We start from the raw sequence: 23844 nt of genomic DNA, 5'->3' as shown, positions 1-23844 counted from the left end.
GCAATCGAGCTGTCATGGGGGAGCACTCTGCTTGTGCGTGGCTCTCCCATTTGGAGGGAGAGCCAATCAATGTTCCAATGTCCAGTAACATCGTAGTGATAACGTCACCTGAGTTTTGATGAGATGGCACATTGTCATGATGGTCTTTTTTCTACTACAAGGGAAACGGTAGCCTAATTCTGTCAGTAGTATGGGCATCTTTTCCAATCTAATAAAGTTTTGGTTCCAGCTTCTCCTTTTATGCAAAAAGGTTCTATTGAAGACCAATGTCCATCCATAGTGAAGCAGCTGTTAGCCTGTTGAGTGAGTCCATCCCCCTGGCCTGTATTCTCTTAGCTGCTGCTTAGGCCTCTCTGATAGAGGGAGGGGTTCAGATCAAACCTACATTTTATGTCACATGCTTCGAAAACAACAGGTGTGGACTAATGCAGAGAGAAAGAAAATGGAGAAATAGTAGAAAAGTAAAACGTGTACTAATAGATACACTTATTAATCTCTCACACACTCGATCCCCTTCTGTGCCTCTCTATGGGGATAATGACAGCAAGCGCTGCATGCAAGACTTGGAGGACAGTGTAAAAGCATGTGTTAACTGTTGGCATGCGTTCCTCCTGGGCAAGGAGTGCGGGAGGGTAAAATGGTAATATGCCACTTTCCCTCAATTTCCACCCCTACCATATTATGTTTCTCTTTGGTGCCCCTGTCTGTCTTTCCTTTAGAAAGTCCCTGTTACTCCACAAGGGCAGGGTGGTACGCCTCCTATCCTTGGCTGGCCTCGGCCCTCTGTTGGCTTGGCCCTTAACCTCTCTGGGGTAGTTGGGACGCAATCGAAATAAGGCAATCGAACCAAAGGCTTCCGCATGCTTTGGTTTGGCTCACGCCTAGCCGCGAACGAGTGTGACTTGGAAAAAGTGTTGAATGACAAACACTTCATTGAAGAATGAATTTGGCCGTGAATGGACGTCGACTTCGACTCCGAAGTCTTCAACTTCCCTTGAGAAATAATTTGTGCACAAACAGCCAACGAAACCGTTGTCCAAGACCAAAATGTACAAAAATGTCGTCATAATATATGTTCTGGATGGGAAGCATGCGACTCCTTTAGGAGGGAATGAGCGGTGGCGACGTTTGTCACACAGGATGTTATTCATAGAGGTACAACGGAGGGGAATCCAGAGGGAACGCCAGGGCATCATCTTGTACAGAGGGAGATTTTGACAAGACTGAAACATCATGTTCATCATCCATTTGATTGCTGGTAGCAGGTTTCTAAAAGCAGTGAACTAGCGCAGCGTGGGGAGGCAGGCAGACTAGTAGTGAGTCAGTTTGTTTTGGAAGCCCCTAGCTGCTGACTAATGGCAGGATATGGAAAGATTAAAAACATCTCTCTCCTGCAGTCCGCCACAGGACCACGTGGCTGAAATGTGTTACATGAGATCAACAGTTACCGGTTAGCTAGCAGTGCAGTGGTGAAGATATAACAAGGGATGAACAACAATAAGCTAACCGCAATTACATGAGATGGATTTGAACCATGACGCTGTGGGAAATGGGTAGTGGGGCGGGTGTGGAGGGTAGGGGGTGTGTGCTGGAGAGGGGGCCACACAGAGTAGAGTAACACACTGCTGGCTAGTTGCTGGTTGAGGCACGCTGACGTTATGTTCCCTTGTTGAACATGCTCCACTTAATGCTCCTGTGGGTTGTTTCTGTGTGCATGAGGCCCGTTAGGTGGGTTTAGACACACACTTCCTATAGTGTTCCTGCTGAGGTGGGTCTATTTACCCAGTCAGCTGTCCAGGCTTGCCTTGCAGAACTCTCTACATCACTTCACCATGCTGTCCACCAACCTCCTGTATTAATCAGGTAGCCCACACAGACAGGGATAATGTTACTATACCGCTCTCTTGCCCTCAGCCTGACCCCCATGCTATAGGCTAAAGTGGAGTGTTTTGTATTTGCCACAGGCTATTGACCTTTTCCAGTGTTTTATTCTACAGGTCATCAGGGTCAGGATAGCCGTGTTCGTTTAAGTTGTCAATTCAGAGTTTTTTTTAAACTAGCGTAAAAATTGCTCTAGTTCAAAGATTTTTCTCCCTCACTTCGACTTTAAACGCATTGAGTGAGCGTTGTTGTAAACAAGCTTAGCTGTGGCTTAGCTGTGGACAAACCCTACAGGGATGGACCCTTGACCTCCATATGTTATGTAAAGGAATTATTTACACATTCTGTTTGCTGATAGTTAGTGATGCCTTAGTCAGTACGGACCAGGAGCTGACAACACCATTTCCACATATAGGGAGGGGTATTTCTCTCGCTCTTTATTTCCATAGTTCTTTCTCTCTCATTAGTCATATGAAGGCTAGCCTCAGATAACATACTAACCCATTTGGTTGTGAAGATAAACTAGAACAGGTTATGGTGACAATGGCAAGTAACTACTCTGAGCACAATGGGACATTACGTAGACAAAATACTTTGTGACACTGCCCAGAATAACGATTGTTTACATGGCCATTATCAGATTATACCTGATATGATATTGACATCATTCTACAACGCTGCCTACGTACATCGCCCTGAATTCACCATGTAAGAATACTGTTAGATATTTCCTGGAAACATATCCAGGTCGCAATATTGGTCAATAATTGTTTGGCTTAGATTCAATGGTTTGTATTTAAGTTACAGGAAGGTATATGTCTTTCCATCAAAACATGATAAACAAGCAATGTGCTAGTCAGGTCTACCTATTATTATCCATATAGGTTGGGTTACATGTCTGTTTCACCGCTGACCTACAGTAATGTCATTCATGATGCAGTTCCATATAGGAGTTACACCAGTATTTTATCCAAAAGGCCCAGAATTTTCTGTTTCCATCTAAGCGGGCCGACACCCAGTGTCTCACTGGGCCATGTCTGCTGCAACTGCTCTCACTTGGGTCAAAGCCAGGCCACGGGTACTTTTCAGCTTTCATTTACTTAACAATGGCTTAACAACTGAACACATTCTCACAAAACGGTTTGATTATTTACATTTTAGTCATTTAGCGGACACTCTTATCCAGAGCAACTTACAGTAAGTAGCGAGTGGATACTGTTAAAATGTGTTTATTTTCCTGTACTGGACCCCCGTGGGAATCGAACCCACAACCCTGAAGTTGCAAGTGCCATGCTCTACCAACTGAGCCACACGAGACCGATTTTAAGGGAAAAGGGGGGTACAGGCAGTTAACCCACTGTTCCTAGGGCGTCATTGAAAATAAGAATTTGTTCTTAACTGACTTGCCTAGTTAAATAAAGGTAAAATAAATAAAAAATGTATTCAACTGAAATGTGTTTTCCGCATTTAACCCAATTATGCAGAGGTTGTTGATTCTGCTCTTCACAAGTTCTCACACTGTCAGCCCTAGCTATAGAAACACAATTTCCTTAGTTTAACATAAGGGTGTACAGAGCAGCATGTTGTGATATGTTTGGACCTGCAGGGCCCATTAAGGTCCCTGATGGCACCGGAGTTCTTTGACACTAAATTGTGAACTTGTTGCCTTTGTTGAAATCATTTGTAATTGTATTGATGGGCCGTAACAGCTTGCAGCAGCCCCATCCTCCTAATGACATTAGCACCTCAATATGGGTTGTTTGTCAAGGCGGGTGAGTGATGGGGAGGGATGGGGGGTAGGGGAGATGAGGGATTTACCAGTTCATGGTTAACAAAACAGGAATACTCTCATTGGTTAAATGGATTAGGCTAGTTATAGCTTTTCACTACACCCTAGTAGTAAGCATGTGGCGTCAGTTTTCCAAAATATGTTTTGCCAAATCGATAGTATTGATCTCATGTGCTTGCGTGTACAAGGCATCGTCCAGATGTGATATTAACTAAACATGGGTAATGTAATATACCATGTCTAACATAATTACTGTGTTAGGCCATGAAATAGTTTACCCGAACATGGCTGACACATGTTGGTAGTATGAGCAATGGTTGTGGAACCATAAAAGGAAACTACATTTTTTGTTGTTGATTTGAGCTACTTATGGAGCAAGAATGTCAACTTTTTAAAAATGTGTTTCTTGTTAACAGCCTATAACATTGTTAATGTAAACTAAAATGTGACTATGCCCAGTCAGAATTCAATATTTAACAGGGCATAAAGTATGTTACAGTGACTCTGCAGTTGCGTAAGATCCACTACTGTTCACAATACACCACCAGCACCTTCCCTTCCGCCTAGTGAAAAAGTCATGTTCTCTCTCACTCTCTCTCTCTTTCCTTTGAAAAATGTAAAGGGCCCAAAAATACAACTAGCATAGTTGTGGACTGCGACGTGTGCTTGTTTCTCTTGAAGGTGGTCCAGCTGTGAAAGGAGAGACGGAAGATTGACTTGACAACAAGGATGACATTTCCAAAGAGGGATAGTAATCGGTGCGGAACATGATTGGAACATGGTTGTAGGATTGTGGCCTAGCTGGTAAACCAGGAGGACTATCAGAGTAAGAGGTTGATTGTGTGATATAAAAGTTAATGGGGACGTTCCTGGTTAACAGTACAAGCTAAGATGTACTGGGCTGGTCACTTTACGCATCCACCATAGTTCTAGGAACCATGCTAGAAAGGAAAATGTGGAGAGAAAAATATCCAAGTTAGCACAGTATGGGTCAGGTTAGCCTTATAGTATGAATCTGGCATTTTATGATGTCATCCTCTATGTTGGTGCCCTGGCGCTGAGGGCAAGCATAAGAATCTGTTAATCATTCATAGACCTTTTTGCCAGTTGGATCTGCTATCATGTGATGCTTTGAGTGCTTAAAGTTGCACTATGCAGAAATCACTCCGCCATTTCCTGGTTGCTAAAACTCGAATAGTTTGCATAATTTCAGTTTGTGACAAAATCAGATAGCATAGTGTAGAGAATCATTGTACCATCTAAACCACAGTGAAATATTTTCCATAGCCAAAAATGTTGTTTCAGCTGTTTGAAGCTGGTATTCAAAACTGAAACTAAAAGACGAAAAAATTTAACTTAAGAACGGGAAGCATAGAAATGTCATACACAGAACAGATGTACTGCTTCTGCTTTTTAGACTTGCTTTCAAGTAGAATGATCGATCTATAACTCACATTTCTATATGAATTTGGTCGGGTGGGTCCAAAAGTTACGTATTTCAACTTTAAAGTGTGTTACATAAAGTCACCATCGCTGGCTAATGCTTTGGCATGATGCTCAGTTTCAAAACACAGATTGAAATAGAACATTCATTCTCATCTCCACCCATTTTAACTAGTTACTGAAATTAATCTGGACACCATATTTGAAGTTGAAACAAAGATTTGCAATATCATGTGTGTTTCTATAAGTCTGGAGTGTAGCTAGCAAGGCCTGCTCAACTAGTCCAGCTCTGAGCAGCATTTGAAAGATTACTGAGATGGAATCCAGACCCCGGCTGTGTTTTTAGAACGTGTGGGTGTGGGGAGCAGCATATTTTGGGACATACAGCTTGGTTGTCGATTCCCAAGTGACTACTCTTACCCATCCATGCATGACGTACTAGGCAAAGAATCAAATGGCCTGGCTTTTGTTTTTAGTAGTATTTTTATAGTTGTCTAGACTTTTCACTGAGGTGAAATGGTGCTCAAAGTTAACTGCCCAGCTTTGTCGCCCCTGGCCTGCAACGAAGGGGCTACAAATAGGCAATCGGTTTGGAATGTTTTGAGCTTGATGTGGAATGTCTGTGGCTTCATATAGCTTACATGATTTATGTAAACTCATATTGAAAGGATGTAATTGAAGATGACAGTGCTGCCTGGAGTCTTCTCCTCTCCTTTTGTCATGCATGTGATAATGGGACCAAGTGGTAATACTGTTGCTATAAGACACTGCCCCCGAACACACACGGGGGCCCTTATGGGCCATTTCTTGTAAGGACACAAGGTGTGAGGTTTGGCCCTTTTGATATTTGAAGAGAACCGACTGATCTTTTATCCAGAGTGTGAATATCTTCTAATGATGAATCACATCAAACGCATTCCATTGCCTCTAGTTTAGCAGTCCTATTGTGGTCATTCTATTCTACCTCTTATTCCACTCTGAGCTCAACAGGTAGGGACTGAGACATGGGATGTATCCCATATGACACCCTATGCCCTTTATAATACTCTGCTTTTGACCAGAACCCATAAGGGATAGGATTCCATTTGGGACTGAGATGGTCACCCTGGAGGGGATAAGGGCCACTATTTGAGGCTTACGGGCAGGAAGTTAGCTAGCTGGGCAGCCAAGCAGTACTTGGCTTAAGGTCGCCATGGAGACATGGGCAGAGAACTAGTTAAGGGCAGGGAGAGACACATGGAGTCTTGACTGAAGTCCAGGACAGGGCCCTCTCTGTTGTCAATCCATGTTGCCAAGTCTCCCTAGTTGGCTGCTTCCTCCTGGCCTGGTAAACATGGGCATGGGCACTCTGTGTAGGTTATTACCAGGTAGTAAACTTAACTGCTGTTGTTGAAAGTGACATATTATCCATTGGGAGTAATTTCTTGCTTTTTCAGCCTTATTGAAAATGTCAACCTATTAAACCTTACACTACGATTGGCAAGCAACGTGTTGTTGTATTAAAGTGTTATGATTATATAAGTGGGTTGTCCTTTGCCTGGAGTGGTACACTACACAGCCACGGTCATATGCCTGCACATTAAATGAGACCGAGACGCTGACAGGCTGGCACGTAGAGGAGAAGCAGACCGGCTGGAGGATTGCGTTCTCATGCATAGTGAGTTGTGTAGTAATGTGTCCGGCTAATAATAATAATAGGTAATGATGGATCACCCTGCAGTAATGTAAGCTAGGCCTACTTAAGAGACTCTTAGCCACAATAGCACAATGTGAGGTTTCACAATTGTGTCCCCTGAAAGCTGTGATGACCAAGCTAATTAGTTTGGTTGTTTTGAAACAGTTTGCGCTTTCATAATGGCTAAAGTGTTTCAGTTGTTGGTGAAGACTTAATAGTTTGTTAAGTTTCTACTTTTGCAAACCTCTTGTGCAGCTAACAAGGTCTGCTCAACTAGTCCAGCTCAACTAGTCCAGCATTCATGCTCAGTTTTTGTCTCCTTGCTCATATAGTTTTCATTGTGTTTGTCTAAATGGAAATTCTTTCTTAAGGGGACAAAACCTCTACACACTGAGTCCTAATGACTGAGGAACGATTATTGAATAAAAAGGTTAATCCACAGTAGGCAGACAAGAATATAATTGAATTGTCCTTAGGGATGTGCTGTCCTTTTGAAAGGCGAAGAACTGGGTTAACACAGCTATCAAACACCTGTCTGTTCTCTCTGCTGCTACAGTTGCCTTTTCAGTTGAATCGGCCCTTGTTGTCTTAGATGTAAAAGTTTGACGGAGACATTGTTTTGGAATATTGTACCAGAGACCCTTCATCCAGAGGTATGAACACACGAGACCAGAGTAGGCCTGTGAAGTGTGTGTGTGTGTGTGTGTGCATGCATGCGCTCTGGTTTGAAAACACAAGAGAATGCTTGGATGGTGCCTAGCAGCCACAATTTGAAACTGTTGACGTCACCTAGGCCTACTCATTTGCCTACTAGGCCCTATTGCAGGCTCCTGCCCTACTTGAGGGAAAAGACGAAAAGCCACCAACTTTGCTGATCTGTCCACTCACACCATTATCAAATCAAATACATTTTTATTTGTCACATACACATGGTTAGCAGATGTTAATGCTTGTGTAGCGAAATGCTTGTGCTTCTAGTTCCGACAATGCAGTAATAACCAACAAGTAATCTAACCTAACAATTCCACAACTACTACCTTATACACACAAGTGTAAGGGATAAAGAATATGTACATAAAGATAAATGAATGAGTGATGGTACAGAACGGCATAGGCAAGATGCAGTAGATGGTATAGAGTACAGTATATACATATGAGATGAGTAATGTATGTAAACATAAAGTGGCATAGTTTAAAGTGGCTAGTGATACATGTATTACATAAAGATGGCAAGATGCAGTAGATGATATAGAGTACAGTATATGCATATACATATGAGATGAGTAATGTAGGGTATGTAAACATTATATTAAGTGGCATTGTTTAACCTGTTGAGGATGGGGGCGCTGTTGTCACTATTTATGGTAATCTTGTAATTTTTGAAACGGCTTCCTACAAAACTCTTGATCGTACAATATGCATATTATTATTATTATTGGATAGAAAACAGTCTATAGTTTCTATAGGAGTTGAAATGTTGTCTCTAAGTGGAACAGAACCCATTCTACAGCAATTTCCCTGACATGGAGTCAGATTTCAGAAATTTTGGCCACTGTTCTGTAGTCAGTTTTAAAGCCAATGTTATTCCTATGAGTATACGGACACTGCTTACGTCTTCCCCTGGATGCCTTTACGTGATGACGATTTGAATGGGGTCGATTGCGCGTTCACAGGCACTATAAATTAAAAAACCCTGTAGCTAGTCACTCTTTTGGAGCTGCGTTATGCGCGTGGAGGACACCGACCCGCACCTGTTCCAAGCATTAGTGTTGGGAGTAATCTTTCTCCGGTCATGTTAAGACTCGTTATAGGAGTTAAAAACATCATAAGGTAGTTAATTTAAAGCGTTTTATAGCAATTTATATCCGTTTAGTGCGATTTTGGGACATTTATTTCTGAAACGCTGTGAATTGCTGGGCACGCTTCCAGTTCATCCCGAACGCAGTTGGCATTTCCACATGGCAAGAGGACAGCTTTCCACCAAAAGACGATTAGACCCAAGAAAGGATCCTTTGCCCAAGATACTGATGGAAGAACAACTCAAAGTAGGACATTTTTATTATGATAAATCGTGTTTCTGTCAAAATGTTAGTGGCTTAGGACGCCATGTTTTTTGACGTAGCTTCGCTTGGCGCAAACTGTATTGAAAAGTAAGGATAATTAAAAAAATGTAATTCCGCGATTTGTATTAAGAATTAAATTGTCTATCAATCCCTGTCCACCCTATATTTTTTAGTCACGTTTATGAGTATTTATGTATAAGAGTAGATCACTGTCTAATATGGCGCACGGACATTTTCTCACCAGCTGGGCTACATTTCACATTGTCTAACTTTGGTGGCTAAATATAAACATTTTCGATCAAACTCTATATGGATTGTGTAATATGATGTTACAGGAGTGTCATCTGAAGAATTCTGAGAAGGTTAGTGAAAAAATTAATATATTTTGGCGATGTTGACGTTATCGCTCACTTTGGCTAGAATCAATGCTGGGCTGCTATGTGCTATGTGCTATGCTAATATAACGATTTATTGTGTTTTCGCTGTAAGACACTTAGAAAATCTGAAATATTGTCTGTATTCACAGGATCTGTGTCTTTCGATTAGTGTATGCTGTGTATTTTTACGAAATGTTTGATGATTAGTAAGTAGGTAAACACGTTGCTCTATGTAGTTATTCTAGTCCATTTGTGACGGTGGGTGCAATTGTAACCTATGCCATCTACCTGAAATATGCAAATTTTTTCTAACAAAACCTATCCCATACCATAAATATGTTATCAGACTGTCATCTGATGAGTTTTTTTCTTGGTTAGGGGCTATAAATATCTTAGTTTAGCCGAATTGGTGATAGCTACTGGTGTTGGTGGACAAAGAAAAGATGGTGGATTATGCTAATGTGTTTTTAGGTAATAGATGTACATCTTTACATATTGTGTCTTCCCTGTAAAACATTTTAAAAATCGGACATGTTGGCTGGATTCACAAGATCTGTGTCTTTCATTAGCTGTATTGGACTTTAATGTGTGAAAGTTAAATATTTAAAAAAATATATTTTTTTTGAATTTCGCGGCTCTGCCTTTTCAGTGGGGGTGGGGGGGGGGGAGTGCCGCTAGCGGCACTCTCATCCTAGACAGGTTAAAGTGGCTAGTGGTACATTTTTACATAATTTCTATCAATTCCCATTATTAAAGTGGCTGGAGTTGAGTCAGTATGTTGGCAGCGGCCACTAAATGTTAGTGGTGGCTGTTTAACAGTCTGATGGCCTTGAGATAGAAGCTGTTTTTCAGTCTCTCGGTCCCTGCTTTGATGCACCTGTACTGACCTCGCCTTCTGGATGATAGCGGGGTGAACAGGCAGTGGCTTGGGTGGTTGTTGTCCTTGATGATCTTTATGGCCTTCCTATGACATCGGGTGGTGTAGGTGTCCTGGAGGGCAGGTAGTTTGCCCCCGGTGATGTGTTGTGCAGACCTCACTACCCTCTGGAGAGCCTTACGGTTGTGGGCGGAGCAGTTGCCGTACCAGGCGGTGATACAGCCCGACAGGATGCTCTCGATTGTGCATCTGTAGAAGTTTGTGAGTGCTTTTGGTGACAAGCCAAATTTCTTCGGCCTCCTGAGGTTGAAGAGGCGCTGCTGCGCCTTCTTCACAACGCTGTCTGTGTGGGTGGACCAATTCAGTTTGTCCGTGATGTGTACACCGAGGAACTTAAAACTTTCCACCTTCTCCACTACTGTCCCGTCGATGTGGATTAGGTGGGTGCTCCCTCTGCTGTTTCCTGAAGTCCACAATCATCTCCTTTGTTTTGTTGACGTTGAGTGTGAGGTTATTTTCCTGACACCACACTCCGAGGGCCCTCACCTCCTCCCTGTAGGCCGTCTCGTCGTTGTTGGTAATCAAGTCTACCACTAGTGTCGTCCGCAAACTTGATGATTGACTTGGAGGCGTGCATGGCCACGCAGTCGTGGGTGAACAGGGAGTACAGGAGAGGGCTCAGAATGCACCCTTGTGTCAGTGGCACTGTATTGTCCTCAAAGCGAGCAAAAAAGTTATTTAGTCTGCCTGGGAGCAAGACATCCTGGTCCGCGACAGGGCTGGTTTTCTTTTTGTAATCCGTGATTGACTGTAGACCCTGCCGCATACCTCTTGTGTCTGAGCTGTTGAGTTGCGACTCTACTTTGTCTCTATACTGGGACTTAGCTTGTTTGATTGACTTGCGGAGAGAATAGCTGCACTGTTTGTATTCGGTCATGTTTCCGGTCACCTTGCCCTGGTTAAAAGCAGTGGTTTGCTCTTTCAGTTTTACGCGAATGCTGCCATCAATCCACGGTTTCTGGTTTGGGAATGTTTTAATCGTTGCTGTGGGTACGACATCATCAATGCACTTTCTAATGAACTCGCTCACCGAATCAGCGTATTCATCAATGTTGTTGTTGGACGCAATGCGGAACATATCCCAATCCACGTGATCGAAACAGTCTTGAAGCGTGGAATCAGATTGGTCGGACCAGCGTTGAACAGACCTGAGCGAGGGAGCTTGCTGTTTTAGTTTCTGTTTGTAGGCTGGAAGCAACAAAGGAGGGCGGGGGAGGGCCTTATTTGCATCGCGGAAGTTAGTATAACAATGATCCAAGGTTTTACCAGCCCTGGTAGCACAATCGATATGCTGATAGAATTTAGGGAGTTTTGTTTTCAGATTAGCCTTGTTAAAATCCCCAGCTACGATGAATGCAGCCTCAGGGTGTGTGGATTCCAGTTTACAAAGAGTCAGATAAAGTTTGTTCAGGGCCATCGACGTGTCTGCTTGGGGTGGAATATATACGGCTGTGATTATAATCGAAGAGAATTCCCTTGGTAGATAATGCGGTCGACATTTGATTGTGAGGAATTCTAGATCAGGTGAACAGAATGACTTGAGTTCCTGTATGTTGTTATGATCACACCACGTCTTGTTAATCATAAGGCATACACCCCCGCCCCTCTTCTTACCAGAAAGATGTTTGTTTCTGTCGGCGCGATGCGTGAAGAAACCAGCTGGCTGCACCGACTCCGTTAGCGTCTCTCGAGTGAGCCATGTTTCCGTGAAGCAAAGATGAGATGGTGTCACCATTGACCCAGCAATGAAACACTAAGACAGATTGGCCTGGGTAAGCAGATACTCCTCACCAGGTTCTGAAACGGCCCATATTGTCTGGCTTATTGAGTAATAGATCATAGTGCTGCCAGGTTGCAGATCAAAGTATCTGCTGTGAAATCCAGAGCACTTAAGCAGTACATCATCTCCCAATGGCAGTGCTGTATGCTTATCAGGGTCCCTGACTCTAATCAAAAGTTCTGAACACAGTGATCAGTCACACCATGCTTTCAGTAATGCAAGTCACTGGTGACCATATGGACGATGTGGCGGTGGGAGTGAGCTTTAAACAACCTCTTAAAGGTGTCTGAACTGAGAGAGCCACACACAGAGGGAGAGAAAAAGCCAAGACTGAGTTGATGTGACAGAAGGGTGCGAGCAGAACAATAGTCAGTCAGTGACCGTCTGATCGGTTGTTCTAAATTAATCCAAGCTGCTGAAGAAATTATGTTCCTCTCCATTCCTTTTTCCATAATGTCTTTATCCCTGGCAGCTGGAGCCACTGGGCTCTCAGTATCCTGTGACCGTAGGGTTATGTAACAAAGGGAGGCATGCAGGGGCACAAATGGGAACTGCAGCAGTGGAGCAGAGTACTGTTTTGGCAGCGCGGACTTCAGACGACAGCCTCCTAAAAATTGAAAAGCCAAACTGATTAATATTCCGGCTGCCACTTTTAAACAATATTTCAAAATTTTATGGGAGCTTGGAAGTGCCATTTTAAGAAATAAAGTATTGGCATGAATACCAATGTATTACAATCAATGACTTGTGTGTTACCCCCTTTTTTTTTTTTACTTGGAAGGTTAACGAGTTTCAGTTAAGTGAGAAAGAAATTAACCTCTCAACTGGAGGTTTTATTTCAAAGCCCCAGCCTGTCAATAAAAGTTTCCACATTTGAGGCACAGCAGCATAGATTAAGAAAGTTGTCTTGATTCTGTGCCTCAGATGCAATCAGCAGCTATTGGAAATAGTTGCTGTTTACTGTAATTTCCAGTTGTTTGCTTCCAGTCCAAAGGAATAAAATGACAAAGCCACTCTGTGTTAAGTTGTAGTTAGTTTCCATGTTCCCTGCCAACTTTGAGGATCTGAGTTGGTTTGCATAGGTCTTGCAATGTGGTTTTAATGTGTCCTCTCTTCTGTTATTCCCTTAGGTTGATTTGTGGATTATCTGCACCAGACCTCAACATAGCTGTTTGACGGACCACAATGGCTGTGTACTCCAGATACCTGGATCTCTCCTTGCCTTGACAATACAGTTTACAATTAAACGTGAGAAAGACAAACATCTCATAATACTTAGCACCAACCAGGAGTTTCTTTGTTGAACTGTTTCTGTTCTTGTTGAGTATTATATCACTGAGCGACTTCATCAGACATCACCATGCCTATCCTCAAGCAGCTAACCTCGAACCAGTCCAAGCGTCGCTCCCGAGCCGACCTGACTGCAGAGATGATCAGTGCCCCTCTCGGGGACTTCAGACACACCATGCATGTAGGTCGTGGTGGCGATGCCTTTGGGGACACCTCATTCCTGAGTACCCGGTCTGGGGAGCCCCCTAAAGAACCAGCTCCAGAGGTGCAGCAGAGCTCGCCTGGACCTGTCCCCAAACCAGGCCTGCTGTCCCGAACCTTCAGGAGCAGTAAGCGCTCCCAGTCAGTGAACCGTGGCGAGAATGCATTGGAACCCCCTGGTGGCTCGCCAAACTTTGTGAAAAACGCCATCTCACTGCCCTACCTCAACGACGATGATGCGGGCAGGATGGGCGGTGGTCCCCAGATGCCCAAGAGCGTCTCCTCCAGCCCTCTGAAGAAGCTGCCCGAGGTCGAAGGAATCAGAAAACCGGTCAACGGTGCCGCGGCCATGGACCTGGAGTTCGATGAGCGGAACTTCGGAGAACTGACTGACCTGCCACCGTCCCATCTTCGAGGTGGTGGGATGAAGCATGCGGAGTCCATTATGTCGTTCCACATCGACTTGGGTCCCTCTATGCTGGGAGACATCCTCAGCGTCATGGAGAAGAAGGGCTGGGTTGAGGACGACCTGGGATACGAGGAGGGGAAGGGCAGCGAGGGCCGTGGGTCACCCCCCCTCAGACCTCCCACCACGGAGGACAATGTTGAGGACCAGGTGGATCTACAGCCGCCAGTCAGGCCCCCACGCAGCACCTATCCCCAGCAGAAAATCATGGCAGACCCCCCCAACACCCCTCCCAGGAACTACCACAGCCACCTGGACAGCTGCTCTTTTTCCTCCTCCGGCTCCGCCGCTCTTGAGGAGAAACCACTCCACCACCTGCAGGAGGGGGACACGGACAGCGCCAAGTACAGCTCTCCGGGGGTTGGGGGGGAGGATGACAAAGACTTCTCCTTCATGGACGAGGACGAAGATGAAATCAGGGTGTGAAACAAAACAGGGCTGTAACACCACCGACACAGAACGTGATTTATAAAGACACCAGAACATGGTTTGCGAGGACACGGCTGGAGATGCGTATTCTTCATGAGTTTTGAAGCTAGTACAAGCCTGGGAGGGAAGGGTTGGTGCACCTACATTTTTACATATGGATCTATCCAGAGAATCTCTATGTGCACACCTTATTCTGCTATACTTCCTGTATTAGGATTCAATCACTCACCATCTGTTACTGAGCCTTATTCACTCCAGTGTGTGTGTGTGTGTTCTACAGTTCACGGAAACAAAATTCCTGTCCTATGAGTCCTTTTACTCTAGCCATTACAGAATTACACACACACACACACACACACACACACACACACACACACACACACACACACACACACACACACACACACACACACACTAGTTATTGGTTTGAGGATTTCCTTTTGTAGAAATACAATCTGTCATTATGATGATCTAATCCCACAGTTCCAATATGTCATCAGTGTGTTTATGCTTTAAGGGGGCACATCTCAAGGATCTCAACCCTCATATCCACTTATATCCAACATGAACATATCCCACCCACGCCCCCATTGTCTTTTCATCCAGAGGATTTCCCTTCCCTAACATTCCTTATAGCGCATTAATAAGGAAGGGAAAGCCAACCACCAACCAGCGATCTTCACACTGTCACATTTTTTAAAAGCGGAAGTATGGAGGTTGACCGAGGTCACTTTTGATCAAACGGCAGTCCTCCTCGAGAGAGGTGTGATGCGTTAGGTGGAGGCCGGGTCATATGATGTAATGGGATGAACGGTATGTTTTTCACACAGCTTTGGAGGAAGGAAGAGGGGGAAAAGAAATGAAGAAGAGAAAAGTATCCCAGGGTTTAGCTAGCGTAGCCGCATAGCCTTGGGGCCTTGAATTAATTGTGTGTGTTGAGTGAAGTGAGAATCGTGAGATGCAGTTAAAATATTGGTTTGTTAACGTTCAGAAGTTTTAAGTTTCTAGTTTTTTTTCCTACATTTATACATTGTATGCACATACATACATAATTGGTCTTCTACATAATTGGTTTGTCTTCTAGCAGGTTCTAAATGTCACAACTTGGTGGTTCATTATTCTAACCATTAGTCAGCTTTAGTGTCAACTGTTCACTTACAATGGACCAGTTTTCTAAACATGCTCTATACATGCCCAACACACTCTGATGTCATAAATGAGCCAACAGTTTCATTTGTTAGTAACTACTTAATGGATGTGCCCTGTTTTAAGTCACCATGTTGATTAAAGGGAGCTTTGTTAAAGTTAGGGTGGATTTTGGAGATCTTTAGTTCATCCAAGCCTAAGGTACTATCCAACCCAGTGAGACAATTTAGGCCTTAGCTTTGGAGTTGTTTGTTAGGCCATGAGTCCATGACACTTTGTTAGCTCAGATCAATGGACTCAGTAGAAACATAGAAACACACACAACAACACTGATCTCAGTCATATTTCCCCTGCTAGCACTGCCAAGGTATAGCAAGATGGCTCACTCCCTAAAACACTACTGTACATAAAGAATCACTTTTTTTTAGTTTTCATGTACATTTTTCTCTCTTTTTTTTGGCTTTACTTATTATTAATGGACAAATGTCAATTTTGCTAAGAAAATTTGCCCTTTTTGTTGCCGCTTTCATGTCCAGTAGCACTTTTATTGTACATATGTTTTAGAAACCGATTTTAAAAGACAATTTACAGTAGCAGAGAAAGTGGTTGTGAACAAGTGGTGACTGTACAATAGTAGACTGTCATGTCTACAGATGTAGGATCTTAATTTGAGCCAGTTTGCTACAAATAATCCTGCAGCAACAGGAAATGTGAATTATTATGTGAATTATAATTCATCTACATTTTTGTAGGGGTTGATACATTTTTCATAAGGGGAAATCAGGTCTGAAACTTCAGAAGCCTTTAAACCTTGAATACACTACACGTTTTACATTTCTTGCATTGCAGGAAAGTTCTGCAACAGGGTGATCTAATTAAGATACTAAATCTGTATGTGGTCATCTCTTGCCCCACACACACCACAGGCTTGTAGGATCAGCAGGTTAGGAGCAAGAGGAGAGACGTCTGAAAGGAGGATATAAGTAATAAGAGAACACTAGTGATAAGTGACTGTTACCCGCCTTTCTCCATTGCGCCGTGCAGGCCTGGGCTACCGTAGGAGAAGATTGCATCAACACCATCTGGCCTCCCTCCACCCTCTCATTCATAAACATATTTGGCTTATTGGTCGGTAACTGACCCAACGACTCATCCATTCATGAGTCACATGTCTGGGAAAGGAAAGGACAGGTGGACCTGTTTAGTTTCTCCTACAGTTGTGTGCCAAATGGCACCCTATTCCCTATATAGAGCACTACTTTTGACCAAGGCCCATGTTGCAAATAGGGTGTCTTTTGAGATGCCTGCAGTGTGACTAGGTTCCCCCCTCACTCACATTCATTAATTTGGTCAGATTATGATCTCATCTGTTATGGTAAAGCAGGAAGTACCTGCTCAATCCTTCCTGGATCCCTGAGTAATCTATTGCCTTCATGCCTGTGAAAGGAAATTATATTTGTGACACTGGGGGAGCACTGTTTTTGTTTCCTGTTATGGTGTTGGTTGGGCGAGTGAAGGGTGGGGCACATTATCCTATGGTGTTGAAGTGAGGGGAGGGACAATTCCAGGATGTGACATCACTCAGCCGCGTTCATGCTATGTATGTTAGTTTCATGTGTACATGTATGTATTAAAGAGATCAGTCGAGTACATTGATTAAAATGACCAGGTGTAAATGTGCCAAGTATGTAATAGTCATCCTTTTTACATTTTTTATGTTTCTTGATTTTTGAATGACACATTTACAGGCTACAGCAGTATAGGCTACTTACAATAAGTCTCAGGCCTCTCTCACTGTTCATTTGTAAATGGGTCAAATTTGGGATTGCTTTGTTATTTGAAACTCCGTTGCTTGTTCCATTTGTTGTAGAATTTGTCCATGGAAAGTGGGTTGAGCTGCTGTAATCCCTTACCTGTTCTTACCCAATATGGGGATATTTTCATCTATCAAAACACTCCTTCCTATTCACCACCATTTTATTTGCTGCTGAAGAGAAGTAGATGAATACTAATTGTATCGTATATGAAAAATGGTAACTATTGCTATGTTTCGTTATAGGCATTATGGCATAGTGACGCTAATGTAAGAGCCATCAGAAGGTAAAGTGGCTTTCAACTGCAAGCGGATTTCAGTGCCCTGGCCTGATGCCTGTGGTAAAAAGGGGAAAGGATTGTTCTTTTTCAGTCTCAGCTGTAGAATGTTACATAGTTTTTATGCCAAGTATGTGCTATTTTTCTTCTACTTTCTCTCGTTCTACTGTATATTAATATATTTACCTCCCTCACTCTTCCTCTTCTGAAATAACAGCTATATTTTTAAATAAAAAGGGAAAGCTGGTCATCTTTACCAGGAGCAGTGTTGTGGCTTATTTCACATTCTATGTTGTCTGTCACTATAGGAGCTTTTTCAGTGGGAAAATACTTATGAGTCAGTTCACGTTTTATTTACCAAATTTAAGACAATTTACACGCATAAGGAGCCTGAGGCGACTTGTTAGACACTGGTATTCACACAAAGCAGTGTTAGAGATGCACCTCTCCAAAAATTCCACACAGTTAAGCATAGAGAGACAGCCAATCTGTTTTTTCCCCCAAGTTAATGCCACGTGTACATGTACAATGACATTTCTTGCAAGCTCTAAAACCCAACAATGCAGTAATCAATAACCTAATACTAAAAATAACAGTGCATTTGGAAAATATTCAGTATCCTTGACTTTACCCACATTTTGTTACGTTATGGCCTTATTTTAAAGTGGATTAAATAGCTTTTTTCCCCCTCAATCTATATACAATACCCTATATACAATACCCCACAATGACCAAGCAAAAACAGGTTTTTAGATTTTTTTTGCCAGCTACAAACTTGGCACACCTGTATTTCGGGAGTTTCTCCCATTCTTCTCTGAAGATCCTCTCAAGCTCTCAGATTGGATGGGGAGCGTCGCTGCACAGCTATTTTCAGGTCTCCAAAGGTTTTTGATCGCGTTCAAGTACAGGCTCTTGCTGGGTAACTCAAGGACATTGAGACTTGTCACAACCACTCCACCACTGTCTTGGCTGTGTGCTTAGGGTTGTTGTCCTGTTGGAAGGTGAACCTTCACCTGTGCTCTGGAGCAGGTTTTCTTCAAGGATCTCTCTGTACTTTGCGCCGTTCATCTTTCCCTCGATCCTGACTCGTCTCCCAGTCCTTGCCGCTGAAAAATAACCCCACAGCAGGATGCTGCCACCACCATGCTTCACCGTAGGGATGGTGCTAGATTTCCTCCAGATGTGACGTTTGGCATTCAGACCAAAGAGTTCAATCTTGGTTTCCCATCGTCAGAGTCCTTTATATTATTTTTGGCAAACTCCAAGGGCTGTCATGCCTTTTACTGAGGAGTGGCTTCCATCTGGCCATTCTACCATAAAGGTCTGATTGGTGGAGTGCTGCAGAGATGGTTGTCCTTCTGGAAGGTTCTCCCATCTCCACAGAGGAACTCTGGAGCTCTGTCAGAGTGACCACCGGCTTCTTGGTCACATCCCTGACCAAGGCCCTTCTCCCCTGATTGCTCAGTTTGGCCGGGCGGCCAGCTCTAGGAAGAGTTGGTGGTTCAAAACTTGTTAACATTTAAGAATGATGGAGGCCAGTGTGTTCTTGAGGACCTTCAATGCTGCAGAAATGTTTTGGTACCTCTCTCCAGATCTGTGCCTCGACACAGTCCTGTCTCGGAGCGCTATGGACAATTCCTTCAACTTCATGGCTTGGTTTTTGTTCTGACATGCACTGTCAACTGTGGGACCTTATATAGACAGACAGGTGTGTGCCTTTCCAAATCATGTCCAATCAATTGCATTTACCACTGGTGGACTCCAATCAAGTTGTAGAAACATCTCAAGGATGATCAATAGAAACAGGATGCACCTGAGCTCAATTTCGAGTCTCATCGCAAAGGGTCTTTCTAAAAAACAGTTTTTACTTTGTCATTATGGGGTATTGTGTGTAGATTGCTTAGATTTTTAAAAATCCTTTCAGAATAAGGCTGTAATGTAACAAAATGTGGAAAAGAGAAGGGGCCTGAATACTTTCCAAATGCACTGTAAGGTAGAAAAAGAACATAAGAAAAAAGAACAAGAGAAAGTAAGCATACTATATACAGGGTCAGTCAGTTCCAGTACCATATTTACAATGTGCATGAATACTGGAGTGATAGAGGTAGATACAGTATGTATAGGTGTAAGGTGACTAGGCATCGGAATATATGATAAATAGAGTAGCAGTGGCGTGTATGGTATGTGAGTGCGTTTGTGTAGAGTCCGTATAAATGTGCAGTTGAAGTTGGAAGTTTACATACACCTTAGCCAAATACATTTAAACTCAGTTTTTCACAATTCCTGACATTTAATCAGAGTAAAAATTCCCTGTCTTTGTTCAGTTAGGATCACCAATTTATTTTAACAATGTGAAATGTCAGAATAATAGTAGAGAGAATTATTTATTTCAGCTTTTATTTATTTCATCACATTCCCAGTGGGTCAGAAGTTTACATACACTCTTAGTATTTGGTAGCATTGCCTTTAATTCTTTAACTTGGGTCAAACGTTTCAGGTAGCCTTCCACAATAAGTTGGGTGGAATTTGGCCCGTTCCTCCTGACAGAGCTGGTGTAACTGAGTCAGGTTTGTAGGCCTCCTTGCTCGCACACGTATTTTCAGTTCTGCCCACAAGTTTTCTATAGGGTTGAGGTCAGGGCTTTGTGATGGCCCTGATAAACTGATAAACTGCGGTTTAAATTAACTACCTTATGATGTCTTTAACACCTATAACGAATAAAAACATGACCGGAGATATAGAAATACTAATACGAAAGCGTTTGCAGGACGCCATTCTGATGTCTTCATGCGCCAAGCGCACTGTTGAAAAGAACGGTACTTCCTGTTCCACGGTCTAATATAAGGTCCCAGATTGCGCAATCGACTCCATTCAAAGTCTCACCGCTTACTGACATCTAGAGGAAGGCGTATGCAGTGCATGTACCCTCATAGCTTGCATGGTGACTTATAAACTGATCTCAGAACAGGGACCTGGATTTCTGAAATCTCACTCCCTGACAGGAAAAGTGCAACAGAATCGGTTCTGTTTCACTCAGAGAAATAATTCTAACGGTTTTAGAAACTAGAGAGTGTTTTCTATCCAATAGTAATAATAATATGCATATTGTACGAGCAAGAATTGAGTACGAGGCAGTTTAATTTGGCCACTATTTTTAACCACTGGAGAAACAGCGCCCCCATATTGACAAGAAGTTAAGCCATTTTGCCACAACTTTGGAAGTATGCTTGAGGTCATTGTCCATTTGGAAGACCCATTTGCGATCAAGCTTTAACTTCCTGACTGATGTCTTGAGATGTTGCTTCAATATATCCACATAATTTTCCTCCCTCATAATGCCATCTATTTTGTGAAGTGCACCAGTCCCTCCTGCAGCAAAGCACCCCCACAACATGATGCTGCCACCCCCGTGCTTCACGGTTGGGATGGTGTTCTTCGGCTTGCAAGCCTCACCCTTTTTTCTCCTAACATAATGATGGTCATTATGGCTAAACAGTTTTTTTTTTTGTTGCATCAGACCAGAGGACATTTCTCCAAAATGTACAATCTTTGTCCCCATGTGCAGTTGCAAACCGTAGTCTGGCTTTTTTAATGGCGGTTTTGGAGCAGTGGCTTCTTGCTTGTTGACCGGACTTTCAGATTATGACGATATAGGATTCATTTTACTGTGGATATAGATACTTTTGTACCTGTTTCCTCCAGGATCTTCACAAGGTCCTTTGCTGTTGTTCTGGGATTGATTTGCACCTTTCGCACCAGAGTATGTTCATCTCTAGGAGACAGAACGCGTCTCCTTCCTGAGCGGTATGATGGCTGCATGGTACCATGGTATTTATACCTGCCACATTGTTTTGTATTGTTTGTACAGATGAACGTGGTACCTTCAGGTGTTTGGAAATTGCTGCCAATGATGAACCAGAGGTCTACAGAGGTCTGAGATCTTGGCTGATTTATTTAGATTTTCCCATGATGTCAAGCAAAGAGGCACTGAGTTTGAAGGTAGGTCTTGAAATACATCCACAGGTACACCTCCAATTGACTCAAATGATGTCAATTAGCCTATCAGAAGCTTCTAAAGCCATGACATAATTTTCTGGAAATTTCCAAGCTGTTTAAAGGCACAGTCAACTTAGTGTATGTAAACTTCTGACCCACTGGAATTGTGATACAGTGAATTATAAGTGAAATAATCTGTCCTTAAACAATTGTTGGAAAAATTACTTGTGTCATGCACAAAGTAGATGTCCTAACCGACTTGCCAAAACTATAGTTTGTTAACAAGAAATTTGTGGAGTGGTTGAAAAACGAGTTTTAATGACTCCAACCTCAGTGTATGTAAACTTCCGACTTCAACTGTTTAGGCATATTATGTGTGTTTGAGAAAATTATGAAGTGAGTGTTTGTGTATTTGTAGCAGCTGCTCTTCCTGGGGTCCAGCAAAATTAAGGCATATATACATATTCAAAACAGATTTCACAACACACCAAGTGTGTGCCCTCTGGCCCCTACTCCACTACCACATATCAACAACACAAAATCCAAGTGTACGTGTGTGTGTATACTGCGTATGTTATCGTGTGTGTATGCATGTGTCTGTTCCTGTGTTTGTGTTGCTTCACAGTCCCCGCTGTAACATAAGGTGTATTTTTATCTGTTATTTAAATACAATTTTACTGCTTCCATGAGTTACTTGATGTGGAATAAAGTTCCATCTAGTCATGGCTCTATGTAGTACTTTACGCCTCCCATAGTCTGTTCTGGGCTTGGGGACTGTGAAGTGACGTCTTGTAGGGTATGCATGGGTGTTTTGGCTGTGTGCCAGTAGTTAAAACAGACAGCTCGGTGCATTCAACATATCAATCAATGCCTCTCACAAGCACAAGTACTGTAGTGATGAAGTCAATCTCTCCTCTACTTTGCACCAGGAGAGATTGACATGCATACATGCATACAATGTAAATGTAAATGCATACATGATGTACTGGGTTGTCAGCACCACCCTCTTTAGCCTACCCTCACCACCTGGGGTCGGCCCGTCAGGAAGTCAAGGATCCAGTTGCAGAGGGAGGTGTTCAGTCCCAGGGTCCTAAGCTTAGTGGCGAGTTTGGAGAATACAACTGTGTTGAACTATGAGCTGTAGTCAATGAAAAGCATTCTCACATAGATATTCCTCTTGACTAGGTGGGTGAGGGCAGTGTGGAGCACAGTTGAGATTGCGTTGTCAATGGATCTGTGTGCAAACTGGAGTGGGTCTGGGATGATGGAGTTGATGTGTGCCATAACCAGCCTCTCAAAGCACTTCATGATTACAGATGTGAGTGCTACGGGGCAGTAGTCATTGTGGCATGACGCCTTAGAGTTCTTGGGTAAAGGAATGATGGTGGTCATTTTAAAACATGGGGATTACAGACTGGGACAAGAAGAGGTTGAAAATGACCGTGAATATGCCGGCTAGATGTTTTGCACATACTCTGAGAAGGCCCCCTGGAATACCGTCAGGCCCTGCGGGTGATGACCTGATTAAAGACCTTACTCGTGTTGGCCTAGGAGAGTGAGATCATCCAGTCCTCTGGGTCGGTGACGGCCCTCACACCCGGCATGATGTTGATATTGTCAGAGCGTGCATAAAATGCATTAAGTTCGTCTGGTAGAGAGATATCGTTGTCACGATCGTGTGGAGGAGAGACGGACCAAAACGCAGCATGTGGAAAATAAGCCATCTTCCTTTATTATTGAAGAAGGCAAAACGAGACAAAACACTTACAAACTAACAAAACAACAAACGACCGTGAAGCTATAAACGTAGTGCACATACACAGGCTACAAACGTTCACCATAGACAATTCCCCACAACAAACTAAAGCCTATGGCTACCTTAAATATGTCTCCCAATCAGAGACAACAGAAACCAACTGTCTCTAATTGGGAACCCATTCAGGCAACCATTGACTTTCCTAGACAACTACACACAACATAGACACTGCTAGACAACTATACTAAACATAAACCCAACTACTCTAAATAAACCCCCTAAACCTTACAATCACCCTGGACACTACAAAACCCACATAAATACCCATGTCACACCCTGACCTAACTAAAATAATAAAGAAAACAAAGAATACTAAGGCCAGGGCGTGACATAGCCCCCCCCTTAAGGTGCGAACTCCGGGCGCACCAGCACAAAGTCTAGGGGAGGGTCTGGGTGGGCATCTGACCACGGTGGTGGCTCAGGCTCAGGGCGAGGTCCCCACCCCACCATAGTCAATCCCAGCT

General features: G+C 43.2%; 1 protein-coding gene across 1 annotated transcript in view; it reads left to right on the top strand.

Moving 5' to 3' along the window:
* cdc42ep4b (CDC42 effector protein (Rho GTPase binding) 4b) overlaps nt 1-17824 on the top strand; it is a 31470-nt gene extending 13646 nt beyond the window's left edge. The window contains exon 2 of the mRNA XM_055890140.1: nt 13076-17824. Within this exon, the coding sequence (XP_055746115.1) occupies nt 13306-14328 (1023 nt within the window). The 5' untranslated portion in view covers nt 13076-13305 and the 3' untranslated portion in view covers nt 14329-17824. The remainder of the gene's footprint in view (nt 1-13075) is intronic.
* Nucleotides 17825-23844: the final 6020 nt, after the last annotated feature.

The sequence above is a fragment of the Salvelinus fontinalis genome, chromosome 30, assembly GCF_029448725.1.
Source record: "Salvelinus fontinalis isolate EN_2023a chromosome 30, ASM2944872v1, whole genome shotgun sequence".
NCBI classification, from domain to species: Eukaryota; Metazoa; Chordata; class Actinopteri; order Salmoniformes; family Salmonidae; genus Salvelinus; species Salvelinus fontinalis.
This window is presented reverse-complemented; position numbering and strand designations above follow the sequence as displayed.